The following is a 26,124-nucleotide window of genomic DNA, read 5'->3' as shown; positions in this document are numbered from 1 at the left end:
AAGACTACATACTGTCAGAATGGGTGGGGATTTGGAAGGAAGCTGTCGTGACCTAAACGAGGTAGTATCTCCGCATTAGTCTAGGAATACTGGGGAAAATTATATGAACTCCGTCAGGGTGATCGATGACCCGGCGGAGGTTCAATCACAGCACCTTCCGAATACAAGGTTACAGCGTTACCTCTAGACCAATCCGTTCAATGATAAGTCCGTAAGATCTGAAGCGAAAACAACATAACATTCGCTCCCAACTAATCAAATGTGGTGATTTCCCAAAGCTGGATAAGAATTACATACAAACCTTGCTCCTATTATGAGAAGTAATGGAGCAGTTACTGCCGCTAAGAGGCTTAATTTCCATAACTATTCCACTAGCATTCAATATGGGCTGCTCTCATAGTTAATCGTAAATTCGTTTCTGCCGCAATCAAGAGGATGTTGTGCTCGAATGTGTAGCACTCTTAGCTCCAGGGCGACTGGTTATGCTGAATTATATCATGATTTTCTTCAGTTTCCAGCAGGCGTTATTGTCTGAACTACCAACAACATAATTAAAAAAACGCCACAAACCGTCAACCCAAACAAATACCTGCTGACATGATACGCGGAAGCTGACTTCGCTTGCAATCCGCTGACGTAGTTCCTTAACCATTCGCTATCTATGAAGTTACATACGTCAAATGTGACAGTCTGTCTTATTAGTATCTTCATATAGTAAGTGTTACACAGCCTATTGCTTATTAAACGCTGCAACATAAATAACACACACTTCTTAAAATTCACACGTTTGTGAAATGTACCTGCCGCAAACTGAGTGAAATAATGACTAGTTCTAAAGCACGTTTAACTCAACATCACGTAAATGGGATCGTTGGTGTTTAAATAAGTTCTGACTGCTGCAGTAAACATGACAACGTTGCGTAAAACTTTGCTTCTACGCCTTTTAGCCTATAAAACTAGTCCAGTCCACGCATGCCATGGCACAAACTCAGCATGCATCGCGACTCGCAACATGATACATGTGACAACAGTTTCGTACGATATGCACGATATAAGTTGGATGACATTTATCTTACCGTATCTTGGAATACCTGGCGTGGGGTCCTGCGGACTCCGTTCATCGTCCTTATTTCTTCTTCCTCTTTCACTTCTTGCACTAGGTTTTTAAACCGAAATCCACTTTAGCATGCGTTAGCTCATACATACACCACACATCCAACTCCTTACGAACACCACGCTTCTCTTCTCGCCGCCATAACCACAGCAACAGGTGATCACTGCTACCAACATCACAGACGTCAATTTCACTACAAGCATTTCGCCAGTAGTTCGGCTACCCACCTTAATTAATCACAAAGTTCGAGGGTACATCAAGGAAACTGGCAACCGCAACGCAACCGCCGATTTCAAGCAGGCAACTGTTTTCTAGATTAGCGGGGGCACGCTGGGGAAACTTAAGTTCTATTAGTTGCTCACATCATCTTAAGTAGGAATGTTCGTCGGACATAATGCATGATTGTATTTTTTAATTTCGTGCACTTACCTTCTGCAGTGGAAGATAATAATACTGATCTATAATCTATGATACAGTCATCAATTATACAGAACATACAAAATTTGTGGGAGTTTGGTTGGATAAGAATCTAAGGTGAACTGCACATACTCAACAATTAGCAAATAAATTATGTAAAATATGTTTTGCCTTACAAGTAGTCAGAAGAGTATCAGGGTTAGAGACTGTTCGCACCTTATATTATGCTTATTTTCAATCCCTGTTATCATATGGATTGAAATTTTGGGGCAATTCAGGAAATGCAAAATTGATCTTTAGGTTGCAGAAGAGAGCTATTAGAGCTATGATACAAATCCCAAAAACAATTAGTTGTAAATAATATTTTAAATCATTACATATTTTACCTTTACCATGTCTGTATATATATGAAATTCTAGTTTACATAAAAACCAAACTGAATATTTTCATAACCAATTCAGAAATACACTCACACAATACAAGGAGAAAAGAGAATTTGTTCATAGTGTCATGTAATACGAGTCTATACAAAAACAATTTCAATAATATTGGACTTTGTATGTTAAATCAGTTGCCACAGTATATTAAAGAGATACCAGTACTATACAAGTTTAAAATGACTTTGAAAACATTCCTCCTTGATCATTGTTTCTATAGTATAGATGAGTTTCTCTTGTTTGGGGGCAAATCCTAGTTCTAATCACTTGTAAACATATATTTCAAGAATAATTAACTTGTAGATTTTAATATTAGTAATGTTATAGGAATGCCTACTGCCCTGCTCTGTATTTTTTCTTACAGGAACGAAATCGAGGATACCAGGGAATTTTGTGCTGGGATCGGGTCTTGAGGCATACAGCGGTGTCCTGTGTTAAACGATTATATTAGTTCTATTATTAGAATCATCACTGTATTATCTTTAATTAATGTATAAGGGGTGGGCCTTCTTTGCCCTTGCACCGCGACCACAGTGATCTATTGTACCTTTGTCTTATCTTACTATATTATGATTATATTATTATATCATTATATTAGTTATTATATTATTTTTATTTATTAATATAAAGTATTTGACTTGTCATATATCATGTATAATGATCCATGGATATGAAGTAAATAAATAAATAAATAAATAGATCCTGTCATAATGTGGTAGTTGAGACGGCGTAAGAAGGTGGGACGACGACCATAAGAGAAATTTTGGGATGTTAATAAATATTCAATTTATTTTAATCAGGAAATAACACAGTTGCGATACAAAATTTTGACATACACTGCAACAGTTTTAGCAAGATAGGGGACACTTAATGATGGCCGCATATAGATGAACCATGTAATGTGGAAGAAGGGCGTCTATAAAATAAGTTTTATTTAAGACGCAAAATATATGTGAAATAAATGATATATTAATGCAACAGGATGGTTAAATACAATATTAGGAAAAGACGACATTGGGTGCATCCTTTCTTCTGTGACAATTTAAACCGAAGCGTTTATATCTTTTTGGATAAACCTGGATCTTAGCCTGCTTGAAATCGGCGACATTTCTCAGAAATCACAGTTGCCATTTTCCTTGGAGTGCCCTCGCTCTAAGATTTCTAGGAATCTCTCTGGGATAGACCCAAGGATATCGTTGTTAGCTTTGATGTAGCCTCACTCTTCAACAGGGTGCTGATCATGGGGGCCTTGAACCTCCTAAGTCAATATTTTGAAGAAGATATTCTGAGGCTCCTCCACCATGTCCTAACTTCTTCCTTCTTGAGCTTCGCCAGTCAGCTAAACATACGTACAGTGTTAAATATAGTTTCACCACTGTGTCAGGTGACTGCCAGCTACTACAGGGAGGATTCTGAGATGACAACCCATTAGCACCTCTGCCACTTCTGTTACATGGCTACCTTCATCATCTGTCACCAAGGCTCAAAGAAGCTGCAATGCTTCTTTAATGAATCTTTTAAGAAATAAATTATAAGTGTGTAGAATGGATTTATCTGCGTTAGGATATGAACTGGTTAGTGGCTGTTGAAAACTAACTTGTTTAAGCTACCACATTCAGGACAATTAAGTGAAACACTCAGATAAGCCATGGACCAGATTACAGAACTGCTCTTCTCAACTTGTACATAGTTTTGGCTTTACTGCTGAGATGAGAGTTATGTTCGTTTTTTGCCTGTATCTTAGCATGCTTCAGAAACACACTTTTGCATTCTGTGGTGCTTGGCAGCAGTGAACATTTTTCCAGAAATAATCATAGGCCTAGTGTACCTAAACCTCAGTCACAATGAATTAAATTCAGTTTTCCACCTCTGCCTATGTCTTCAGAGTGGTCTCTTCTTTTAGCATTTCATTACATCTTTGATTCGTTATATTTGCCATTTTATTATCAATTTACATCATCTGTCTGTAATGAACAGAATGCAAGTAGTCCAAACGAAAGTGTGGACATCTTTACAGTAGGTACTGTAGTTACTTTTCCAACTTTATTAAATATTTCCATTCCATCTTTTCCTTTCATGCCAATCTGCTGGGTTCCTCCCCCACCCCCCAAAAAAAAAAGAAAAGGGGGGGGGAAAGAAAATGGCCACAGAGAGTTCATCTGCTTCATAACAAGTATTTCTTCAGCATCATTTGGTTCCTTTAAGCCTTTCACAATTTCCTCGCTAAATTTTGTAATGGATTTTTTTTATTTTCTTCTAAGAAAGTGACTACTGATTACTGCTGTCATGAGACACATTCTGTACAACCTGATTATTCTTTGCACATCTTGTCTCCACAACAGTAGAGGTAAGCTTACATATTTTTGGGTATGTGCATCCCAAATTTAACTTGCATTATGAAAGTGTATTTGAAATGCTGTTGTCTTGAATGTGCTGTTGGGCACACACATTTACCAAATGGAGCAATCAGCACTATGAGACAGAATGAGACTTGTCCTCTTGAGCATTCACAGGGATTCAAGGGGACTCTGCACCACACAGAGATGTTCTGTTTGTCAGGAGGAATGATGGAAAATGTGGGACAAGATGCTTCTCTCCTGAAGGTAGAAATCTTCTATTCCAAATGAGGAGGCAGTTTCATCCAAAACCTCAGTACCTGTGTAACAAACTTACAGTCATATACCAGAAGGCCAAGCCCTTAATGCTGACCACCATTAATAACCTCAAGCCTCCTATAAAACTCCAACTGTCTCACCACTGTACACACTGAGCCACCAAAATTTTGATACCTAGTAATAATTTTCTTTTAACTTACTTTTTCTGAAGAATGGCAAAATATTTTTATTGCTTATATTTTTCTCTGTTGCACCATTTAATAGGCACAGGATGGGGCAGTCACTGACTGTTATGCACAAGACTACTCTCCTGATAGAGTATCCACCAAATGTCCTACTCAAGAGACTTCCTATGAAAATGAACGAGTTAAAAAAACACATTCATATTTGGAAGTCTAAATCACTGTAACTTCAATAAAAATTTCCATTTTATAAAAAATAGGTTTGGGCCCTAATGGGAGGCGTGGTGCTGCTACCAGTCCTGTTAGGTCAGTTTGAAGTTCACGGTGACTCTTGTCGATCTCAAAACAGGATGCAATTGATCACGACTGTTTCACTTCTTTCTTATGATTAATGTTGTATGCCTTGCAGTAGAAGTCATTGAAAAGATAGTAGAAGAAGATGGCATTTGGCAGAGTGAAGAAAAGTGACCATCGTGGGTACCCACAGTCGTGGAAAAGCAGCTGCAGTGAATGGAGGAAAGCAACACAGAACTGACCCTGAAACATAAAAGAAATCAGAGCTCTGTTAGCGCTCAATTGTGACAATTGGTATCAAAAGAAATTCTGACTTCAATAAAGATAAGATTTTGCTTGTAATAGATGCTCAAGTAATAAATGCAATCTTGTAGCACACATGATTCTCATTACAGCTATAGTTGAACTTTGGCCACTTCTAACCTCAAAGGATTCAAATATCATATTACACTTGAATGCAAGCCAAAGTGTTCTCAGTACCATCCACTTCTAGTCACAATATCAGAAATCCAAGGTGAATTACTCTCCTCACATGCTCTCAGTGACCCCAGAAAACAGTGCGAGGAAGAGACAGAACACCTCAAAAAGTCTTCTACTTTCATTCTGCACTACTGCACTACATTTTGGTGCTTTTTAAACACTGGTGTTTGTCCTTCTCACTCCATGTGAGGAAATAACCTTCAATTTTTATTTGTAAGCGTTATATTTATTACGAACAATAACTTGAATATAGTATATTTTTCCTAAAATTTAGGATCATGACACATGATGTACATGACTGCACCAAATGCTGCTAAAACTGGCAAGGAAAACTGGAAGAACTGCAAGTCACATTAATTTCTGATGAAAGCAAATAATACTACTTAAAGAAAAATAAAGAACATGCTAAACACTGAGTTTTAATAGATGTTTCATATGCCTTCATAATGCATACTCCTGATAGTGAGGCAAATGGTTTTAACTCACTCATATACACCTGTTGTTTACTGTGATACTGTCCTATATTATGGCTTATTTAATGATGCAGCCAGCAGCACTGTTTGGTAAGATGAAGAGTGATTAAAGAATTGCAGTATCATCGTAAAAGACATCTTGAACAGTTACACCCCTCAATACTTAAGTATTAGAAGCCTATCAGGTGTAATCAGTTTAACAGGAATATGGATACATTTGTCCATTACTTGTTTCAGTCATTACTGGTCACCATCAGAAGGCAAAGTCAACAGTATAAAGGAAATGTGTTACATATGTTTCTCCTAAGCATAGTTTGTTAATGTAATAACACAGAGGGATTTATATTTCAAGAAGAAATCAAGACTAAATAGTTAATTCAGTTAAAATAAGTTATGAATATTAAGTGTAAATAGTTAAAACCAGTATAAAATAAGTTTGATTTTATTCATTCTGGTCCATCACACTAGTTAATTATTATAAAATGATCTGACAACACCATCCACTGTGACATATAATGTCTTTACATGTTTCGATCAGTTGTGACCATCTTCAGAAGGCACTAACAACATGTTAAGGAACTACATTACATAGATTGTAGTATATAAGCTTATATTTTTGTATAAAGATTTTTAATTAAGTTAAAAGGTGTTTAAGCTAAAAATAAATTATTAATATTCTTAATGTTTAAAATCTTGAACCGCTGAGGTTTGTGTCTCTCTGCCTGTTCTGGGCAAACCCACAAAAATCAATATGAACAAACTGGTACATATACACTAATATGTCTGGCCTACCATAAATCATTCATCAGACAAACAAGGCGTTCTTCCAGGGATCGGTATGATCTCAGTAATTACTAAATATTGATAATGTTTCAATATAAAAATAAAAATGATATACAGCTAAAATGTTCCTATATTATATTTGCAGATGGACATATTGCCCCCAATAGAACAGTTAACAAAATTCTACGTAACCAACAACAGAAACGAAGGACATCATCACATTGTTCTGTCTACTCAAAAAGAATTTTTAAATGTATTTTAAACCGGTTTTATTCATTTACATTTAACATTCACTATTTCTTTTAGCTGCATAAATTATTTAGTCTTAATTTCTGTAACTGTTTTAAGTCCCTCTGTGTTATTATAATGACAATCTATGCTCAACAACATATTTGACACAGTCCGTTTATGATGTTGGCTGTGCTTACTGAGGACAGCCAACTACGGCCGTACATATAAAGGGAAAATTTTTATTTACATCTATTAAATTATTTATATTTTATGGACTTCAACTATTTATTTATGTCATTAACTGGAAAGAATTTGCAAGAAAGTGGTGATGGTCTAAACTGGCTTCAGATTGGAGCAAATGAAGGAAAGTTTGAAATTCTCAGTAGGGTAGTCAGTGTTCTGGGTAAGATGCAGAGCAGATTTCTTTAAAATATGAGTCAGAAACAATATCACCTCAACTAATTTTCTCACCACTTTTTCTTATCATATATTTAATTCATGTAATACCTTGCAATAACCAACACTGGGGTCACGAGTAAGGGTCTGATTGAATTTACAAAGTTACATACAATTCCCTTAATTTTCTCCCCCCTGATACACCTGCTGTGTATGTGTTTACACCTTGCACACCTATCTTTTTGTCTATTTCTTATGCCATTTACCCATAACATAGCAACAGAAAACATTCAAATGTTCATTATTTAACAACTAACATCCAATGAAAATAATGGATGCCCTTCAAAACATTTTTACCAAAATGTCTTTCCCCCCTTTCTGCCACATTCCCTTCCCATCCATTTCACTTGCCATACCTTTGTACCTCTCCTTTCCATTAAAACAGTTTAGTAAACAGCATTGGTCATTTAACAGATAATGCCAACTGTTCTAGCAGCATTCTGTGCTTATATTACTTTCAGTTTCTCCCATGTTGTAGCAACAGTTGCTACAACTGAGTGTGACAGAGACAGATTATTAAAGATTTTTTGATGCTTTATCAATTGCAAATGTCATGTACTGCTGAAAATAATCAAATTACATATGGTGATTTTGAAAACATGGCAGGGGAAGACTAAGGGTGCCAGTCAGAATAATAAAGGTTCTCACCAACTTAATCCATAGGCAAGCTATTGTAAGATATGAATGAATTAAGGATTAATTGTAATACCATCTGCAGGGTCGTGATGTGCTTCTTCCACCAGAGATACTTCTGGTACTGTGGTCCCATGGCAGACATCATGTAGTAGAAATACATGATGATATGAACAAATGAGTTTATGACTCCTATGAAGGTGCCATGCCCCCCAGGGTAGTACTTCGTGCATCCCCATGAGATCATCGGCATCACAGTATGATGATACATGTGCAGGAAAGTGATTTGTTTCTCCTTCTTCCGTAGAACAAAGAACACCTGCATATAACAAAAAATTCAAGTTGCTGAAAACAGTGTTTCAGTTTCTATTGTGACACTAGAACAATGATTTACAATTAACTGAACTATTCCTGTGTGCAGCTAATCTATTTAACACCTCAAATTCCGTCACCATTGCCATGTCACTGTGTGTAGTCTGTGGGAACATCCCACATAATCACGCATTTCTGCAACACTCGCTCTTCACATCACTTTTCACCATCACGCGCGCTAACCAATCAGATTGCTTCAAACGATCGCATTTATACTACGCTCGGCGATAGCCCGCCGCGCTAGCCAATCAATTCTTGCTCCTCACTTTCGAGTTTGGCTCCGCCCCACCGACCAGCGTATAAAAAGGAGCGACCCCAGAGCCGAGTTATTCAGTTCGATTCAGTTCACTTCAGCAAGCAACTTCAGCCAGCAGGCTTCGTCGCCAGCGCTCGGTCTTCGGATACATCGGCAGGCTGCGCCGGGCACGACTGCCTCGGCCCTCCAGCGCTCTCACACCCGACTCACTGGGGCACAGCGCCTGGACTCGCCGGTGGTCGCGTTACGGTCCGACCCACTGGGCCTCTGGCGTAGCCACTGCCTCATGGCTCCTACAACCGCGCTCGACTAGCCTTTCACCACCGGCAGCAACCTCCGCCATTTGCCGCGCCGCGATCAAGCAACCTCCAGCCACGGCCTAGCCTTTCCACTAGCCTTTCACCGCATGCGGCCAGGCCGCTCGCCTTTCTCCTTACCGGCGCGCGCCGCGCTACCTCACCGTCAAATCATCTCAGCAACCACGGTCCTTTTCAGGGCCAACAAATTGTTCCGAAGAAGTGGGTTGTCATAGGAGAATGACAAAGACACACGTTGACAAGAGCGCCCCACAAGTCTTATAAAGAGTGTGTCATACAGAATTTGTAAGAATGTTCANAACACCTCAAATTCCGTCACCATTGCCATGTCACTGTGTGTAGTCTTATAAAGAGTGTGTCATACAGAATTTGTAAGAATGTTCATGATTTATTTCCATATTGTGAAACGGAGTGTGAGGAAGAGGTGGGTTAAATTCCAGCACGTGCACGCCTTTCCTTCACGCAAGTTTTCAGACACCCTCTCTTCACAGTGAGCCTCATCACTTGTAAGTGTACTGGACTTTTCTACGAATGTAACTTCTATAAAACTTTGGTCACAAGGCAAGGAGGAGGAAGTTCAGGTGAGTATCACCAAGAGCTAGAAGTGTACAGCATTTGTGTGAGGTGAAACGGTGAATACAGTGAAACTGCAGTGACAGAATGTTGGAGTGGCATACACTGAAATAGCAGTGAACAAGAACAAACTGCTGTCAAGGTCATACATGGTTACTAAGATTAACTCCTTCAAATACAAGATGAACGCTACAGCTGGTGTCAGAAGTCGGATCGAAGATTGATTCAGCAGCGATCCTCTAGCAGTTGAATATGTTATGTGATGGCCAAGCATCAGCCAAGAAGAAATCAGGGACTTGCCAACTGAGTGACAAGTTAATAGAAGAATTTGCTGTGCCCATCAACCAGTTGGCCTACCTGTTCTCTGTTGACTTCTCTGAGGACTTCATCCAAAGATAGGCAGCCTATGATTTTGTCGATAAATCTGTGGACCAGGCCATGAAGCTAACCAAACCGGTTAGGGTAGACATGATGTTGAAGGACATGAAAGGACAAGGGGTAATCGGTTCAGACACTCCTTGGTCATCATCCATTGTTCCTGTCAGAAAGAAGAATGGTGATTTTGGGTTCTGTGTGGAATGCTGACAGCCAAACAAGATCACAGAAAAGGAACGTGCCCCACTGCCAAGAATAGATGACACCCTGGGCATAATTGCTGGGGCAAAGTTGTTCTCGACCCTGGATCCAGAGGTTCCCAAGGGCACACCTCAAACTAAACCACAAGAAATGTCAACTGTACCTGAAGAAAGTGCAGTAACTGGGGCATATCATATAAATATATATATGTTTGGAAATTCTTGAGTGGCAGCACAACTGACAGCTTCTCAAGAAGGGCTCATCTCCATGGAGTTCGTAGGACAGGGTAAAAGGGGCATGGAAACAAATCTCCATGAGATGTATCTGACTGATTGCAGAATTCCTGCAGCACAGCACTACTGTGTTCTATATTTCTGATATCTTGGCCAGTTATAACATCAATTATGCTCAACAGCTATGATACCCTGCTCAGTTATCACATCACTTACCGTGTCCAGTAGTTCTGATAACTTGGCCAGGAAGTATATGTACACATCTCGCGCCACCTGCAACAAAATCGTGTGGTATGTGTAAAGTTACAACCATTCTCTGTATTCAGCATCATTCAATTAAAGCAGTAAATAAAAGAATATTATTAATTAATATTATTTAAGCATACCAGAGGCCTTAGTCACCAAGGAACAATGAAAATAGTATGGTCAGGTAAATAGAACTGTTTAATTAATCAAACAAGGACTTTATTAAAGGATGAATCCACTGTAGTCTTGCTGAAGCTGAGGGTCTCACAGTGGCAACAGAATGTTTGTGAACTTGCACTGGACTACAGTGTCATATCCCAGAAGATATTAATCATCTTTGTAGTCTTAATTTTCAGTTTAACTAAAATAATACACCCCCAAAATCATTTCTTTTTCTCACATTAGCTACACTGTCCTCTTTTCTTATAAGTTATTTGAAAAGCATGGATGATAGAATGTTATTTGTAATTCCTTCTGACAAAAGTGCCTGTTACATGTACAGTGTATTATTATTACTAGTTATTTTAGAGAGGGTGGGTTTCCCCATGCACCGCGACCAGTTTGATCTATTGTGCTTCCCTCTATGATATTCTAGCAGTCTCTATACCCTACTGATAAATGGTGCGTACCATCAGTCCCGCCAAGCAAGCGAGTTCGGCTACTTGCTTAGCGGTGTCTATAACACTTCCCCCATCTATCAGAGGCCTTAGAGACTATTGTTGGGCGGGAAACGCCCTGGAATTTGGCTCAGTGATCCCCTATGGGGATATGAGGTTCTTTTACATGCCGTAAAGTTACGACACGGGACACACAGCTTAAAGTCCCTCCCAGAGGGAGGGAATTTTTCCGCCCTTAAAAATTCGACAACCTCCGCCGGGTATTTGAACCCGCGTACCACGAGTCATGAGGTGGGAACGTTACCTCTAGACTACGGAGGCCGCTTATGTGTACGGTGTATGTCTTTATGGTCTTGTTTCAGCTTCTACCAAGGCTAATAATAATTCTGCATCACTAATGCTAAATCATGAAAGATACTGTCAGAATTCCAGGGGGTCCAAGCAATACTGCATTGTAGCAGGTACAACTGCACAGATATCTGTGATTCTCATTGTACCATGAATAAATATAAACTATGAATAACACTGACTAACTCCTTGGAGCTGAGCCCTGCTTGAGATGCAGTCAGTTGTGCAGCCACATAGAAAATTCCCAACATTTTCAGGAAGCCAAAGCCTCATTACCATGTTCACAAGAGCCCATCACTGGTCTCTGTCCTCATCCAAATCAATCCAGTCCATACCATTCCAGCCTATCTGTCTAAAATCCATTTTAATATTATTGTATTTTTGCATCCTGTTGCATTAATATACTAACCAACCAAGCGACCGCTGCTTGTCAGCGTAGTTAGTGTAAAATTTAGAGGATTGAGAGTGTCACGTGGTCAGCGCAACGAATCCCCACTGCTGTTAATTTTGGTTTTCAAGACTGGAGCCACTCTTTCCTTCAAATAGCTTCTCAGTTACCCTCATGAGGCTGAGTGAGCCCCATTCCAGGCCCACTACTTCTCAGAAAATCTGGTAGTGCCGGGAATCAAACCCGGACCTCTGACTCTGTAGCCAGGAACTCTGACCACTAGATCACAGAGGTGGTCTCGTATTGAAGTTTTACTTGTTTTTAATTATTTTTAGTGATTTTAAATGGAGTATACTTATTTTAAATTGGAGATTTTGTTACGAGATTTCAATTCCAAAGTAGGTAAGGGAGACATTTTCAAACCAAAAATTGCGGATGAGACAGTACGTCAGCTATTCATAGACTTCAAGAAAGCCTATGATTCAGTTAGGAGGGAAGTATTGTACAATATTCTGATAGAGTTTGGGATACCCATGAAACTAGTTAGGTTGATTAAAATGTAGAGTAGAGTGAATTTACCGACTACACAACACGTTTTTTATTATCACTATATGTTTCGACCTCAAGAGGTCATCCTCAGGTGTATGAACACGGCTGTATAATTACACGTGGTCACATTCACTTTTCACTTCTCACTTGCAGGAGAGTACAAGTTATGAAGCTCCCCATTATACAATTTTCTTCAACCTCCTGTCACTTCATCCCTTTTAGGTCCAAATATTCTCCTCAACACCCTGTCCTCAAACACCCTCAGTCTATGTTCCTCCTTTAATGTCAGAGAATAAGTTTCCCATCCATACAGAACCACAGGAAAAATTATAGTTTTGTATGTTCTAATTTTTATGTTTTTAGACAGCAGATGAGAAGACAGAAGGTTCCTGACTGAACTGTAGCAAATCAGAATTCAATCTCTGCTTTATGTTCTCCTGATTTAAATTTTGATCTGTTACTCTCATTCCCAAATAACAGAACTGTTCCACATTTTCAAAGGATCTGTTAGCTATCTTTATGACATGAGTTTGCCCTGCATTCTTGTGATGCAACAGAAACATATACTCAATTTTCTCTGCATTCACTTCAAATCAACCTTCTTACTAGCGTCAATTAAAGTTTCTGTATTTTTCTTTGTGATCTCCCAATAGATTCACATCATGAGCATAGACCAACAGTTGATATGTCCCATTTAATTTCAGTTCCACCTGGTTTTTCTGGATCTTCCTAATGGTGTTGTATTCTACAGCAAATTTCAACAGCAATGGCAATAAAGCATTTCCTGTTGTTAGACCATTCTTGATGGGAAACACATCAGACAAATGTTTACCTATACAGACTTTACTGTATTTTTCACTTAAGCACGTTTTAACGTTTTAATAAACCTGACTAGTTTCATGGGAACCCCTAACTCAATGAGAATATTGTACAATACCTCTCTACTAATTGATTCATAGGCTTCCTTGAAGTACTGTCTCATTGTAAGGTTCTATAGAGTTAATAATCATTACTGGACAACTGCTTCATATTCATGAGCCTCCCACAAGATATGCAATAGCCCTGACCAGGCAGCACATTATCACACTCTTGGTTTTTAAATGGGGGCTTCACCTCTCACCCAGTACTTAACTGGTTACAGAATAATGACCTTAAGTTCATTTGTTGTTGGCTAGAGTACAGAACTCTGAAAGTCAGATTACAAAGTCTTATTCAAACCCACTACTCCGACAGGTAAGTTCTAAAATAAAGATATACCTTTGGTTTATTTTTTAGACTCCTCATAATGCAGCCTATTTAGTTCATGTGTTGTGACTGCTTACCCTCATTGCTTCCGGCGTGGTGGAGAAGTCCACTGGCTCACACTTCCAACTGTAGTCTCTAAGCCAAGCTGCATCCAGTCCCTTTGAAAAACGAAACACAAATCAGCTCAGTAACATGTGCAAAGGAATAAATGCTCACATTGAACCTGAGTGCATGACCATCTCAAGATGCTCTGTCAATTAAACCCAAGTTTCAACTTTGTTCTGCTTCCAATAAGAAACTGCAATGCTTGAACATGAACTCTTCAGTGAGTTGTCAGGAATGTGTAGCAACAACCTGCTTAACCCAGGTATATGTTCTAGTTGCATTTTATTGTACTATAGGACTGTCGATACCACTAGCAGTCTAGGTCTCCACGGTTCTACTGTGTGGGAGAAATGTCAGTATCTTCAACACTGAGCAGCTCAACAATTTGAGGGAGGCTGCAACACAATCAAACCATTTCACTAAACTTCCTCTTTTTAATTTATATAGGGCACAAATGAGCCCACAGAAACAGCAAATTTCCCTTCACTGGTTTATTCACTGCCCATGAAAATCCCTGGTTCATTACTGGCCATGACTTTTGGTTATTCCATTGTCAAGAACAGTATGACTTCCCATGATGATGTCAAACAGTGAACATGACTTTTCAAAGCTGGAAGTGATTGAGACATGAATGATACTGGTTCTGTGATGAGATACTGTGTAGTCCCACAGACTGGAATACAGGGTGTCACATCCCAGAAGACAGTACTATATATTTCACCACTGTGAGAACCTCAAATTCGACATATGAGTATATTAAGACAAATGACAGAAACACAGATAGTTGGATTAGCAAAAATTAACATGAAGTGACTCTGGAATAGGAATTGAAGATCCAGTATACAATATATACTGCACGGTGCTGTGGTTATGGGATAATAGGGTGTGTTCACGGTTCATTTGGCTCAGGACAGGGTTCAGTGGCAGGCCCTAATGAACACAGTAAAGAAATTTTGGGTTGCATAAAAGGCAGAGAATTTTATGATTAACTTAATATCTCTTGTTGTTTTCTTTTTTCTTTCAATATGATCTCTGTTACATGGAGTTAACCCAGTATCCATCTGACAGAAGAAAGAATTTACAAGAAATTCCAAGCCAGAATAGGCAGTGCTCTTCCCAAGACTTGGTTCAAGTATTTCCCAACATGTAACACTGCTTTTAACCCGCACTATAGGGCCGTGCCATAGCTCAAGTGGTTAGTCGCTAGCTTCCCACCACGGTAGCCCAGGTTCGATCCTGGGTCTGGTCAAGTGGGATTTGTGGTGGACAAAGTGGCGCTGGGGCAGGTTTCCGCCGAGTACTTCGGTTTCCCCTGCCAATCTTCATTCCACCAATTGCTCCACAATCACCCTCATCTAACATCTGGGGCTGGTACAATAGGCCAGAAGTGGCTGCAGTACAAAGGACTTAGTCCCAACCCACTAGCAATAAAAAAAAACCAACATTATGGGAGGACAAAACTGTGTGGCACAACATCTTGAGCTCACCTCGTAGAAGAGGAAAATGCTGATAAAAACTTGGACCATGTTGTAGATGATGAGCAAGTTTGTGAGCTGGTATGGCTTGCGATGCTTCATGTAGTGTGGTCCCCATGACAGAGCAAAGTATAGGTAAGTGGCCATAATGGTTAGGCCAGGCATTGGGCTCTTGATCAGGAACCAGTCGTTTGTCCGAGGATCTGAAACAGTAAATGTTTCTTAATGTATCCTACCAACTACCAAACTGAATATAAAGAAGATAGTATCTGACCATTCAGCACAACAGTTACCTTTATGTCTGAAACATAATGGAGCTGGTTATTCATGTCCATTTTTCGCTAAGTTCTTGAACAAAATATATAAATGGCCTTGAAAACACAAGCAAGATTGGAAAAATGTCACTCAGTAGCTATGTATATGATATTCACAGACTTTTCTCTAATTGTTTACTTTTTTCTTGCTAATCACCACCCCTCCATTGCTCAGTTATTCATCTTTCACAGCGTGTTGAGGTGTGCAACATTGATTCCCATCCTCAGTCTCTTAGTTCGGCGCTTCATCTCTGACATGGTTACAGGATTGTGAAAACGGGTTTAGTTTTTATTTAAATATCACACGATATGAATGGTGACAAGATATATCAATGAAACAGTAACTCAGGTAGGCCGCCATAATAGAGCAGTTCAGCCTACTTCAGAGATATCCTACATAGGATTTGTATCAGTCAGATTACACATTTAACTGTGTAGAGAAGAAATAAATTGTACTGCATGGGTGTAAGACTTGTATCAGCAGTATACGGACGTTGAGAAAGAGGTATGTAAAATCATGAGGAACAGGTCTGACAGACATATCTGCTGCAAACTGGAGTTTGTGCCTTTCTATTCTTACCAAATTTCAGTGGCCACTGAAAGTTCGATAGAAATTTATGTGTGACCCCATCTGTACCCTTCTTAAGTTCTTTGTGCCTTAGTTCAGTTGAGCTTCATGCCTTCAAACTGAAGAGCAACTGGGTAATTCTGGCAGATGGAAGATGAATCAAAGAATAAAAGCTGTGAAATGGTGGCCATTTTCACTGCACATGGTTCCAACATGGTTACAATGCAGTAATCAGAGGCCAGCTCCAGTGCCCACAATCCACTAGTCTTTAGAATGATAGGGAAAGTGAATCAAGTGCAGCCAGCTGTGTATCTCGGCAGACTAGAAGCACTTTCACTCCCTGACCAACCTTCATATTTGACTTCATCAAACGAGAAAGTAAGATACTCCAGTTTCGACTGCCCCCCCCCCTCGGCACTTGCTATAGTATTATCTTTGCCCCATAGGTTTTTATCGTTCAACAGTTGAACTGATCTCGTTAAATACTGAAGAGGCCACCACAAGTCGGACCTCGGATGGGCGAACAGCATGGGTGGGGTGAGGGTAACCAACAAGTTTTCTTATACACTACTTACTTTCATGCCATTTAACAATGTTTTTACTGATTGTCCAACAGTATTAAAGGACAGAAGAACATTTTTAAATGTTCGAAATATTCGGTATTAATATTTGTGATTCCCTCTCTTTTCAATTCCGATTTTGTATTTAAATTCGAGAGGAGGCAGGCATCGAGCTTACCCCTCCTCCCCCTTCCAACCCGAATGGTGATCGGATTATACATGATCACATCGATCCCAGTCAAACTGTCCCGGGCGGGACGGCTTCCGGGATCGGCGTGTTCCTAAAATAAACTGTAATTTGTCTTGCATCCAGACTTTTAGGTGTAATAATGCAATAATGAGTCGGTATCAGCGGATACTGCACTTAGCTGCAATGATGAATGCACAATAGCGTAGTCGGTATAGCGGCTGGCTACGGGCTGAACGACCGAGGTCTCGGAGTTCGAGCCCCAGTAGGGTCAAGAATATTCTCTTCTCCAAGTCGTCCAGACTGTCTCTGGGGTCCACCCAACTTCCTATCTAATGGGTACCGGGGGGCTCTTTCCCCTGGGGTAAAGCGGCCGGGGCGTGAAGCTGACCACTCGCCTCAAACTAGTGCCGAGGTCAAGAAAATGTGGATTTATATATCCACTACCCCATACGCCTTCACGGCGCAGTGCTTAATTAGATAGGCGCAGAGACAACTTCACTAAATCTATCCCTGTATGAGGCCGTGAAGGTCCATAGGGATGTGAGACGTTGAGGTTCCCACATTATCTAGACAATCGGCTCAAAGATGGCGGTAAGGTTGTCAGCCTCGCTTTACTCCTCAGTAATATTATTTAATTAATTTCTGGTACTTATTTCTGTTAGAGGCTGAGTCGACGCCAGGACCATAGTGCGAATGGAAGGATTAGGTCAATTGAAAAAAAGCCACTGACTTCATCGGGACTTGAACCCGCGACCTTCCGGCTTGTAGCATATCCCCTCAACCAACTACGCTAATGCGTGCTCCCTGGATACAATTTAAATTAGAATTTCCCAAGCGTCATGTTAAGTATCAACTCCGTGATTTTAGTCCGCAAGCGAACTATACCGACCGCGCGAACCGCTTGCCGGCGAAGTTAGTGCCAACTTTTGCGGATAGAGGGTGTCGCGTGATCAGCGCATAGAATCCTCACGGCCGTTAATTTCTGTTTTGTAGACCGGAGCCGCTATTTCCTTGAAATAGCTCCTCAATTGTTATCACGAGGCTGAGTGGACCTCGTTCCAGACCCACTAATTCTTAGAAAATCTGGTAGCTCCGGGAATCGAACCCGGACCTCTGGATCTGTAACCAGGAAAGCTGACCACTAGACCACTGCGGACTGCCATCTTGTAAGCATTCCCCAAGTTCAATTTTCTCTTAATTTCCTCCTGAATCAGGTTTTGATTTGTTACCGTCCTTCACAAATATCTGCACTGTGCCACATTTTCAAAACAACTGTTACGTCATGATATTGCCCTGCAGTTTGGTGACGAGACAGCAACATGTACTTAGTTTCCTTTGTGTTTACTTCTAGGCCAATCTCCTTACTAGGATCAATTAAAGTTTGTGTGTTTTTATTTATGATATCTACATTATCACCCAGTAGACTCACATCATCGGTGTAGGCCAACAGCTGATGTATCCCATTTAATTTCAGTCCCGCCTGGTTTTCCTGGATCTTCCTAATGGCATATTCTAAAGGAAAGTTGAAAAGAAGTGGCGATAAAGCATCTCCTTGTTTTAGACCATTCTGGATACGGAAATTATCAGACAAATGTTTACCTATACGGACTTCACTATACGTTTCGTTTAAACACATTTAATCAGCCTAACAAGTTTCATGAGTATCCCAAATTCTATCAGATTTTTGTACAATACTTCCCTCCTAACTGAATCATAGGCTTAATTGATGTATACGAATAGCTGATGTACTGTCTCATTGTACTCCCATTTTTGCTCCAGTGTCTGACAAATGCAAAAGATCTGATCTGTAGTTGATCTGTTATGTCGACACTCACACTGATGACCCCAATAATTTCATCTATGTATGAACTTAACCTTGAAAGAAGAATACTGAGCAAAATTTTGAATGAAGCTGATAGCAGTGATATTCCCCGACAATTACTACAGTCAGTTCTTTATCGCCCTTCTTGTGAACTGGTACAATAACGACTGCTTCCACTGACCATGTAGGTCGTCCTTATTCCAAACAGAATTAATTAGCTTATGGATCTTAGAACGTATTTCACCTCTTCCTTTAAGCAGTTCTGCCGGAATTTGATCACTACCTGGCGTTTTACACCTTTCCAACTTTGCAATAGAACTTTCAACCTCAAAAGGGCTAAGATCAGGTACCAACGGCTCAGCTGTGTGTATTTCTGTCTGCCTAACATCACTGACCCTACTTACATTCAGTAACTGAGAGAAGTAGTTCAACCACCTATTCAAAATGTTGTGGGAATCTGCAAGCAGATCACCATTTTCATCTTTCACTAAGTTACTTCTAGGCTGGTAACCCCTCTTAAATTGATTTATTCCCCTATACATGTCTCTAATGTTCTTGTTCTTACTGTTCGTTGCAAGTTCATCAATTTTGACTTTCAGATATTCCCTCTTTTTATTCCTGAAATGACTGCTGTTTTCACGTCTTTTATTATTGAAATTATCCCCATTTGTTTCGCTTGGATCCTATAACCACTGAAATTTGGCTATTACCTTTGGGTTGAATCATTAGCATCTTCAAAACTAACTGTCACTGAACATGTGGCACAACATTTTGGACTTCCCTTCTAACATGGAATCATACCATAAATAAATTGAGATAAGGACCAACCAGCGGTGCCAACAGGACGTGTATAATTTAAAGGTTAATGTACGATAGGAGAGTTCTATATTCAGGCGGCATGCCAGGGTGTAACGTCAGGAGGCCAAACTACCTGTCAAGTATCTAATATAAGGTACTCGTTCCATCGAAGCATGCATGAATATATGTAGCTACTGGCATGTCATGAATACATGCACAGCCTTTTACTTACCTGCCAGATCCGTAAACAAGAAATCGTAGTAGACAGTCATGGAGTTGTTGTAGAGGGCCATGGCTCCTGAAACAGGTGACTAACACATATAATTTGTTAGATTTTCGTATTTTGCGCAAAGATAGCTAACAGATACTTTCAAACTGTGGCACAGTTCAGATATTTGGGAACGACTATAACAAATCAAAATCTGATCCAGAGGAAAATTAAGAGGAGATTGAACTCGGGTATTGCTTGCTACCATTCAGTCCAAAACCTTTAGTCTTATCTTCTGCCGTCTAAAAACGTAAAAATGAAAATACACGAAACCATAATTTTGCCTGTGGTTCTGTATGGGTGTGAAACTTGGTCTCTGATATTAAGGGAGGAACATAGACTTGGGGTGTTTGAGAACAGGGCGCTGAGGGGAATTTTTGGACCGAAGAGAGATTAAGTGACAGGTTGGAGAAAACTGCATAATGAGGAGCTTCATAACTTGTACTCTTCTCCAAGTATAATTAGAATGATAAAGTCATGGGGGATAAGATGGGCAGGCTATGTAGCACGAAAGTGGGAGGAGTGCATATATGATATTGGTGGGAGGGCCAGAAGGAAAAAAGCCACTAGGAAGACCAAGACGTAGGTGGGTGAACAATATTAAATTGAATCTTAGAGAGATAGGGTCGGGTGGTATGGACCGGATTGATCTGGCTCAGGATAAGGATCAGTGGAGGGCTCTTGTGATCACGGTACTGAACCTTCTGATTCCATAAAATTTTGGGAAGTTCTTGATTAGTTGCACAAATGGCGGCTTCCCAAGAAGGGCTCAACTCCATGAAGTTAGTTACTTAGTTAGTTTAGATAGTTACTAAAGGCCGCGCCATAACTCAAGCGGTCAGTCGCTGGCTTCCCACAGCGGCACCCCGGGTTCGATCCCGGGTGTGATCAAGTGGGATTTGTGGTGGACAAAGTGGATATGGGGCAGGTTTTCTCCGAGTACTTCGGTTTCCCCTGCCAATCTTCATTCCACCAATTGCTCCACAATCACCCTCACCTATCATCTGGGGCTGGTACAATAGGCCAGAAGTGGCCGCAGTACAAGGGACTTAGTCCCACCCCACTAGCAATAAAAAAAATAGATAGTTACTTTCCGCATGTTGCCATCATGGTTGTTACTGCGCGCTAACGAACTGGATACGTGCGACAGAAGAATTCCGGTTCCTTCAAGTCAGTTTTGAGGAAAATGTTGCTTTACATTCAGTAAGCACGTTAGCTCGGATAACAATAAAATGTTACCATTTGTCCAACCTTTCAAATCACAGCGGTAACTGTATACACCACCTGCACTATCACCCAAAATCCTCGCAATTTACCTGCACTGTAGTTATGTGTACTCGCTTCGGCAGTACATAGATATACTAAAATTGGAACGATACAGAGAAGATTAGCATGGGCCCTGCGCAAGGATGACACGCAAAATCGTGAAGCGTTCCACATTTTTCCTTCTCGCTGGTGTCTCCACCCTATCGTGGTGAGGGGGTTTGAGTATGCCTGAGAGCTATACTAGCGGTAGCATAGCAACTGGTAGGGCCTCCCTTGCTGGACAGTTCAAAGGGTAGGCATCAGACGAAGAGAGACACCAGAAACCAAAAACTGATGCCGGAAACAGCGTCATCAGCAGCGACTTGAAGCACAGAGCAAATGATGCTCGAGATGCTTCAAGTTCGTATAGCAGCAGGCGTGACCAGAGTGGTTTGAACGGCTGTTGTACTGCGATGTGGAAAGCAAATGGAAAAACTACCACATTATCACTTTTCCTGGATAGTCTCTTTCAAAAAACAGAAGATCGCATTAAGTGGAGGAACTGTTTTGGAAGAGACTGTGGGCCTGTCGTCTGACAGATTACTGATGAATGAATGAATATAGTTATGTGTTTTGTGTATGTGTCACGATAAACAGCAACTATTTCCATAAACAGCATGATGCAAGCTTATGGTGGTTGTCATGGATATGGAGTTTCAGTCTGTTGGTAGGCACTGGGTTCTCACGGCAGTGACTACTGGACTAACATCGCGAAGCCTCTAGAAAGCTTACTAACGTTACGGAGGAACGTAAAGCCTCCATCTTGAGGGCCGAAGAATATGCCAAGCAAACAGAAAGCAGACTTTTCTGCTGCTTGTTGATTGTTCGGCTTACTGTTGACCTTGAAAACAGAGACACTATGTCTTTCCGAAGTATCAGCTTCTACTAGACTACACGGCGCCACATTCCAAAAGGCAATACTACTGTTTAGAGACAAAGTGTGCTCACTGTGAGATAGGAAATGGACTTATAAATATTATTTAAATGAACATCAGCCTCGAAGTGCTATAGAACACGTGTAAACGGCTGGTCACTAATGGCTCAACTGGAGTGATGATACATAAACACCGTTAATTTAAAAGAACGTTACTCACTACTCTTCGAGCAATCGACTGACAGCTCCTGTCCATCATTTTAGTAAAGGTCACTGTTCGAGGAACAAAGATGTTCACATATGTTGGCACGAAAATGTCACTACCAGACCGCGTCCTCAGCCAGTCCAATCCAGTACACTTTCAAATTACACATTTCTGTGGCCGTGTCGTGGGTGAGGTGGTTAGTAGCGGGCTACTCAGCTTGGAGCCTCGTGTTTAATAACAGGTCATTTCATGTGGGTTTCGTGTTAGATACAGCATAACTGGGGCAGGTTTTCTCAGACTACTGAGCTCTCTCCCTGCCAATCATTATTCCGCGGAAGTTTCGTATATATCAGTCATCGGGGACTGTTACAGTAAATCCACTGAGGGTCACACAGTACGCAGCAACTGACAGCCTCAGCTCAGATTTAAAATAAATATACCAATTTCTGCACAACAAACTCCGTGATTTTAGTCCGCAAGCGAACTATACCGACCGAGCGACCGCCGCTTGTCGGCGAAGTTAGTACCAACTTTTGCAGATAGAGGGTGTCGCGTGGTCAGCGCAACGAATCCCAACGGTTTTCTAGACCGGAGCCGCTGTTTCCTTGAAATAGCTCCTCAATTATCGTCACGAGGCTGAGTGGACCCCGTTCCAGACCCACTACTTCTCCAAATCGAACCCGGATCTCTGGATCTGTAGCCAGGAACGCTGACCACTGGACCTCAGAGGAGGTCAATTTCTGCGCAAAACAATTTAATATAAGCAAAGCATTTTATTTTTGATTTTCCAACTAATCACCTTCGAAGAGTAAGTTGACATTCTTCTGATGACACGATCATTATGGTGATTGCTTTGGATTTTTGTTAACCGTGTGTTTCTCCTGATGTACAAGTACGCTGACACGGTTCTTACATCCTTCTCTTCTATATACCCCTCCTTTCTCCCGCTGAACGCCAGCAAGCTCTAACTGGGTTTGTTTACGATATTTAACCTTTGCGGTAATGTTCAGAGTTCCTGGCTACAGATCTAGAGGTTCCGTGTTCGATTCCCGGCGCTACCAGATTTTCTGAGAAGTAGTGGGTCTGGAACAGGGTCAACTCAGCCTTGCGGGCATAAATGAGGAGCTATTTCAAGGAAATAGCGACTCCAGTTTAGAAAACCGAGTTTAACGGCCGTGGGGATCCGTTGCGCTGACCACGCGACACCCTCTATCCGCTAAAGTTGGCACTAACTTCGCCGACAAGCGGCGGCCGTTCGGTCGGTATAGTCAGCTTTCGGACTACAGGCCACGGAGTTTTTGGTAGGAAGGAGAAGTATAGTTATTGGTAACTAGCTCTGGTTATGGTAGGGCTGAGATTTCTTCCTCAGGGCGTTTTGCAGGGTCTCAGCTTAAGTGGGGGAAGAGAAGCACTCGGTGCAATCACACTCAACACTGTAAACACTAGTAATATTTATTGATATTACGGTAGAAGCTTCTACGAACACACGTAATACAATTTGCTATCAACACTTCACTTCAACTCACTTAGCATACTTACATGAACTGTTATGTATAATAGTTTACACAGGTAACTTGATCTTATGTTCATTTAGACTTTGTAAAGATGAACCGCGTTGACACAGTTTTTACGTCCGAATAGTTTAAGAGCTGACAGACAACTGACTCCAGAGAGTGATCCTCTCGAAATTCTGAGGTCCTTCGTCCTTATTTTCCTCTAGTATGACACTCCCCTAAATTCTACAGATTGGGAACATTTGAAATTTGGGAGTTTGCTACAATTTCTTAATCTCCAATCAGTTAAATGCAGTATGCGACTTGGACCCTTAAAGCCCTAACGGCGCTTTTGACAGCTCGGTGATGAATACTGCGCTTAGCGTTGGTCTCCAGCACGCCTCTTTTAAGTTTACGAGGTGCAGAAGCTGTCACATATAGTATTGGCGAAGATCGCCGTTGTCGCCCTTACAAACAAAATTTCCAGGAAAGACAATGGGGGTTCTTCCTGTGAAAACAGCAAGATGGGAATAAGTCGTTTCCTGCGAGTGTGACTAGGTCACCTGTTACTGGTAACTAAAATCTCTGTAGTAATAATTCTAACTATTCCTAAATATAGGGCACGGTGGCGCACATGTTCAGCTGACAGGAAGACAAAATAATAGAAATTTTAATCTTTTCTTATGTGACGCCGTATACAAAATTGGCATGCGCAATTCGTAAGAGCCTGCTGTCCCCATCTTCAGGGTAAAACAGCCATTCTTCTATCGTGATGATAGAAGAAGCGGGTACCTCCGAAACATTGGTACTTTCTCGTATGTGCCAGATTACAGGGTGTCACTACTCGCTAGATTATCAGAGAACCTCACAACTCACAAAATACAATATAACCAATTTTCGAAACGTAGTTCGTTCTGGAAAAGAAATTTGGAAGATGACCAACGTTCAAAAGAATAGTCTTAAACCCTTAAATCAGTTTCTACGAAATTTCATCGCCAATCGGTGCATTCCAGTGTGTACCTTACCTTACCTGCTCACACTTGTTTTCTGACTGACTAGTGGTCAAAGATTACGTAAATAGGAGCAGAATACTCGATCCCCTTATGCAGCATGTTGTTTGCTGCACGGTGACAATGACAGGAAACCCAAAAGAATTCGTGTGACGTCAATTAAAATATGTGGAAGGCAGAATTATTACACGCGATGTTAACGACTGAAAGGTCTAACATGAAGGTTCCCGTCTGCAAAACCAAAACCTCACGGGTAAAAATGCATACAAGTTGTCGTTCCGACGTGAGAAAACTTCACCGACAAGTAACTTGTTTTCACCACAATCGCCACCAGAGAATTTCTTCCAAGGAAATATAAGAGGAGGCGCCAAAGAATATGACACAAAATGAAGTTTAAACCCCTAAGAATGAATATTTACGGACTACTCTACTGTGGGGTAATATGGGGCATCGTTTAACTGAGATCTTACTTCGTATATATATATATATATATGTATATCTGTGACAAGGTGGCACTCTGGTGCAACTTACTCAAACTATAATCCTGTTTAAATACGGTTACTGCTACTTCTTGTGTGTGTATGTTTTCCGTTCTCTATTTTATCGGGCAGGTCGTGTGTAAAATTTTGTATTGCTTCGTATTTTGCGAGCTTCATAACTTCTACTCTTCGCCAAGTATAGTTAGAATCATCAAGTCACGGAGGATGAGATGGGCAAAACATGTAGCGCGAATATGGGAGAAGTGCATATAGAATTTTGGTGGGATAAGCTAGAAGGAAAGAGACCACTAGGAAGACTTACTCGTAGATGTAGGTGGGTGGGTAACATTAAACCGTCTTAGAGGGAGAGGATGGGATGGTATGGATAGGATTGATCCGGCTCAGGAGAAGGAACAATGGAGGGCTCTTATGAACACGGTAATGAACCTTCGGGTTCCATAGAGTGTTGGGAAATTCTTGATTAGCTGTGTAACTGGCGGCTACTCAAGAAGGACTCAGCTGCATGGAGTTCGTTAGTTAGTTAGTTAGTTGTGTTTTTGCAAAATAAATTGAGATAATCTGAACAATGTGGTATGTACTGTCTTCGCTGGTTGGAAACCGGGACCGTGGGTTCGGATGTTTCCTGTGAGGTACGAACTAAATTCTTATATATTATTCTTATACACTGCCGGTCACGGTAGCCGAGCGGTCTAAGGCATGTACTGTCTTCGCTCGCTCGGAAGCCGGGACCGTGGGTTCGGATCTGTTTCCTGTGAGGTACGAACTGAGTTCTTATATATTATTCTTATACACTGCCGGTCAC

The 26,124-nt window shown here is 40.8% G+C and overlaps 2 protein-coding genes and 1 non-coding gene across 12 annotated transcripts in view; 1 reads left to right on the top strand and 2 right to left on the bottom strand.

Moving 5' to 3' along the window:
• Positions 1–1,267, bottom strand: part of LOC111865039 (four and a half LIM domains protein 3) — a 423,310-nt gene extending 422,043 nt beyond the window's left edge. The window contains exon 1 of the mRNA XM_023852747.2: positions 1,077–1,267. Within this exon, the coding sequence (XP_023708515.1) occupies positions 1,077–1,121 (45 nt within the window). The 5' untranslated portion in view covers positions 1,122–1,267. The remainder of the gene's footprint in view (positions 1–1,076) is intronic.
• A 1,470-nt stretch (positions 1,268–2,737) lies between these two features.
• LOC111865040 (elongation of very long chain fatty acids protein AAEL008004) overlaps positions 2,738–26,124 on the bottom strand; it is a 101,621-nt gene continuing 78,234 nt past the window's right edge. For 4 of the 10 annotated variants that reach the window (XM_023852748.1, XM_033751657.1, XM_023852750.1 and 1 more), the window contains exons 2-7: positions 19,900–19,978; positions 15,428–15,618; positions 13,913–13,993; positions 10,659–10,715; positions 8,192–8,434; positions 2,738–5,302 (exon numbers count right to left, since the gene is read on the bottom strand). In XM_023852748.1, the coding sequence (XP_023708516.1) occupies positions 5,126–5,302; positions 8,192–8,434; positions 10,659–10,715; positions 13,913–13,993; positions 15,428–15,618; positions 19,900–19,978 (828 nt within the window). In that variant the 3' untranslated portion in view covers positions 2,738–5,125. Of the gene's footprint in view, positions 5,303–8,191; positions 8,435–10,658; positions 10,716–13,912; positions 13,994–15,427; positions 15,619–19,899; positions 19,979–23,858; positions 24,574–24,837; positions 24,923–26,124 lie in introns of those variants that run through there. The other 6 variants (XM_033751659.1, XM_023852755.2, XM_033751658.1 and 3 more) reach the window with 4 other exon arrangements.
• Positions 21,269–21,379, top strand: LOC111865056. Its single transcript, XR_002842895.1, has one exon. It is a non-coding gene; the product is annotated as a U6 spliceosomal RNA (small nuclear RNA).

Source organism: Cryptotermes secundus, unplaced genomic scaffold (genome assembly GCF_002891405.2).
Source record: "Cryptotermes secundus unplaced genomic scaffold, Csec_1.0 scaffold971, whole genome shotgun sequence".
In the NCBI taxonomy this organism is placed as follows: Eukaryota; Metazoa; Arthropoda; class Insecta; order Blattodea; family Kalotermitidae; genus Cryptotermes; species Cryptotermes secundus.
This window is presented reverse-complemented; position numbering and strand designations above follow the sequence as displayed.